The 1633-nt window shown below is 59.0% G+C and overlaps 1 protein-coding gene across 1 annotated transcript in view; it reads right to left on the bottom strand.

Moving 5' to 3' along the window:
- TRAVEDRAFT_27003 (uncharacterized protein) overlaps positions 1–1633 on the bottom strand; it is a gene marked incomplete at its 3' end in the record, with an annotated part of 3426 nt that overhangs the window by 940 nt on the left and 853 nt on the right. Inside the window, exons 6-8 of the mRNA XM_008036593.1 lie at positions 404–817; positions 75–345; positions 1–19 (exon numbers count right to left, since the gene is read on the bottom strand). Of these exons, the coding sequence (XP_008034784.1) occupies positions 1–19; positions 75–345; positions 404–507 (394 nt within the window). The remainder of the gene's footprint in view (positions 20–74; positions 346–403; positions 818–1633) is intronic.

The raw sequence follows: 1633 nt of genomic DNA, 5'->3' as shown, positions 1-1633 counted from the left end.
TGTCTTGTCCGGGTGTTCCCTGCAAAATCATCCAAATGAGATTCATTTCGCCTGCTCGCACACGGTACGCGTACGGGCGCAGGGACTCGAATGCAGACGTCTTGGGGAGCGTGCACCGCAGAAGGGCGTGTGCTCAGAGCGCACCGCGGTGTTGGAGAGTGGCGGCCGCGCGCGAGCGCGACATTGGCCGTCTCTGCCGTGCGACGCGGGGGACTCGGACGTGCAATGGGCGGTAACGCGCCGTGTACGGACAGGTCTCCCGAAGAGGCGCACGCTGCATAAGCAAGCGCACTGGGCGGAGCGGCCTCTTCGCGACCTGCTAGTGCGTGGGCACCGCCGTCGTACCTGCTCGGCCCAAGACATGAGCGCATCAAATCGGATACGCAGGACGCACTGTACGTACCGTGAGGCTGCATTGGCAGCGGGCCACAAATTAGGCTTCGTGCCGTCCTGCACGCACGGAGGATGCCCAAGCAGGGGTCGGCAGCTGCGGCACAATGGAGACATCCGCGAGGAGGGTGCTTGCCGTCGTCTTCGAGTGTATGTGGGCGTATTTCTGGCGCGCGATGCCCTCTGAATGGACCGGGGTGCGCGGTTTGAGTTTGTCTGCGCCGCCCTCGAGGTTCGAGGTGTGCAGGGAGGTCAACACATATTTCTCCTCGGATCGCGCTCAAACTCACCGTGCATATGCTCCATGGTGCATGGATTGCGGTGTTCAGATATCAAAGCGGCACGCCGCGTCGTCGGCACACGAGGTCGTCGCCTTCACGGGGGTGGCTGCTCCCTCTTTCTGCGAGGTTGTCTCCATCCACACCACCTGCAAGCATATCAGTGCGACGATATATGACGGAGAACGCCAGTGCAACGTAACGTACGAAGGCACAGCGCAGAAGAACCTGCGCCTGAGATGTGATGTACAATTTGTCGGTTTCAGGGCCACTTGTAAGGGTCCCCCCTTTGAAGGCAGATGTCGCGAACCTTTTTTTCTCCGTTGCAATCGAGACTCGCTGTACGTGTGCTCTCCAGTGCGTGAACTAGGCCGTTCGATTGTTAACGCCGCGCGGTGCGACGCTGGTGCCCAAGGTCAACATGTCTGCAGCAGACTCCCGGCCACCTCCTCGCGATGATATCTACATACAGACCGCGCGCATCCGTTCCAAATTAGGTGAACATCGTTCTGAGCTCATAATCAAATGCACGTACCAAAGCGTGGCGCGGGAGAATGCGTAGGTGAGGGGGAATGCTCGAAACAATGTTTTCACCGTCGTATGTAAGGGTCCCCCCTTGGGAAGCATTTCGTGAATACTGAATTTGCTCGTATCGTTCCGAGACTTACCGTCTACACGTTCCCCGGTGCCGTATACACTCTGGTTGTGTGGATGAGGCCGCCGAGGCCGCATGGGCGTAGGAAGACGGTCGATGTCTTTCGATTGACCACCTGCCGGCACAGCTTGACGCAGGAGGTCGTCGAGGCATTACTTGTCCGTACCTGTAGTTACGCTGCGACGTACTGATGCATTCATCTTCAAGTATATGTGGGCGTATCTCTGGTGCGCGACGCTCTCTTGAACGAGCGGGGTGCGCGGTTTGAGCTTGTCTGCGCCGCCTTCGAGGTACGAGGTGGGCGGGCAGG

This window comes from Trametes versicolor (assembly GCF_000271585.1).
Source record: "Trametes versicolor FP-101664 SS1 unplaced genomic scaffold TRAVEscaffold_3, whole genome shotgun sequence".
NCBI lineage: Eukaryota > Fungi > Basidiomycota > Agaricomycetes > Polyporales > Polyporaceae > Trametes > Trametes versicolor.
This window is presented reverse-complemented; position numbering and strand designations above follow the sequence as displayed.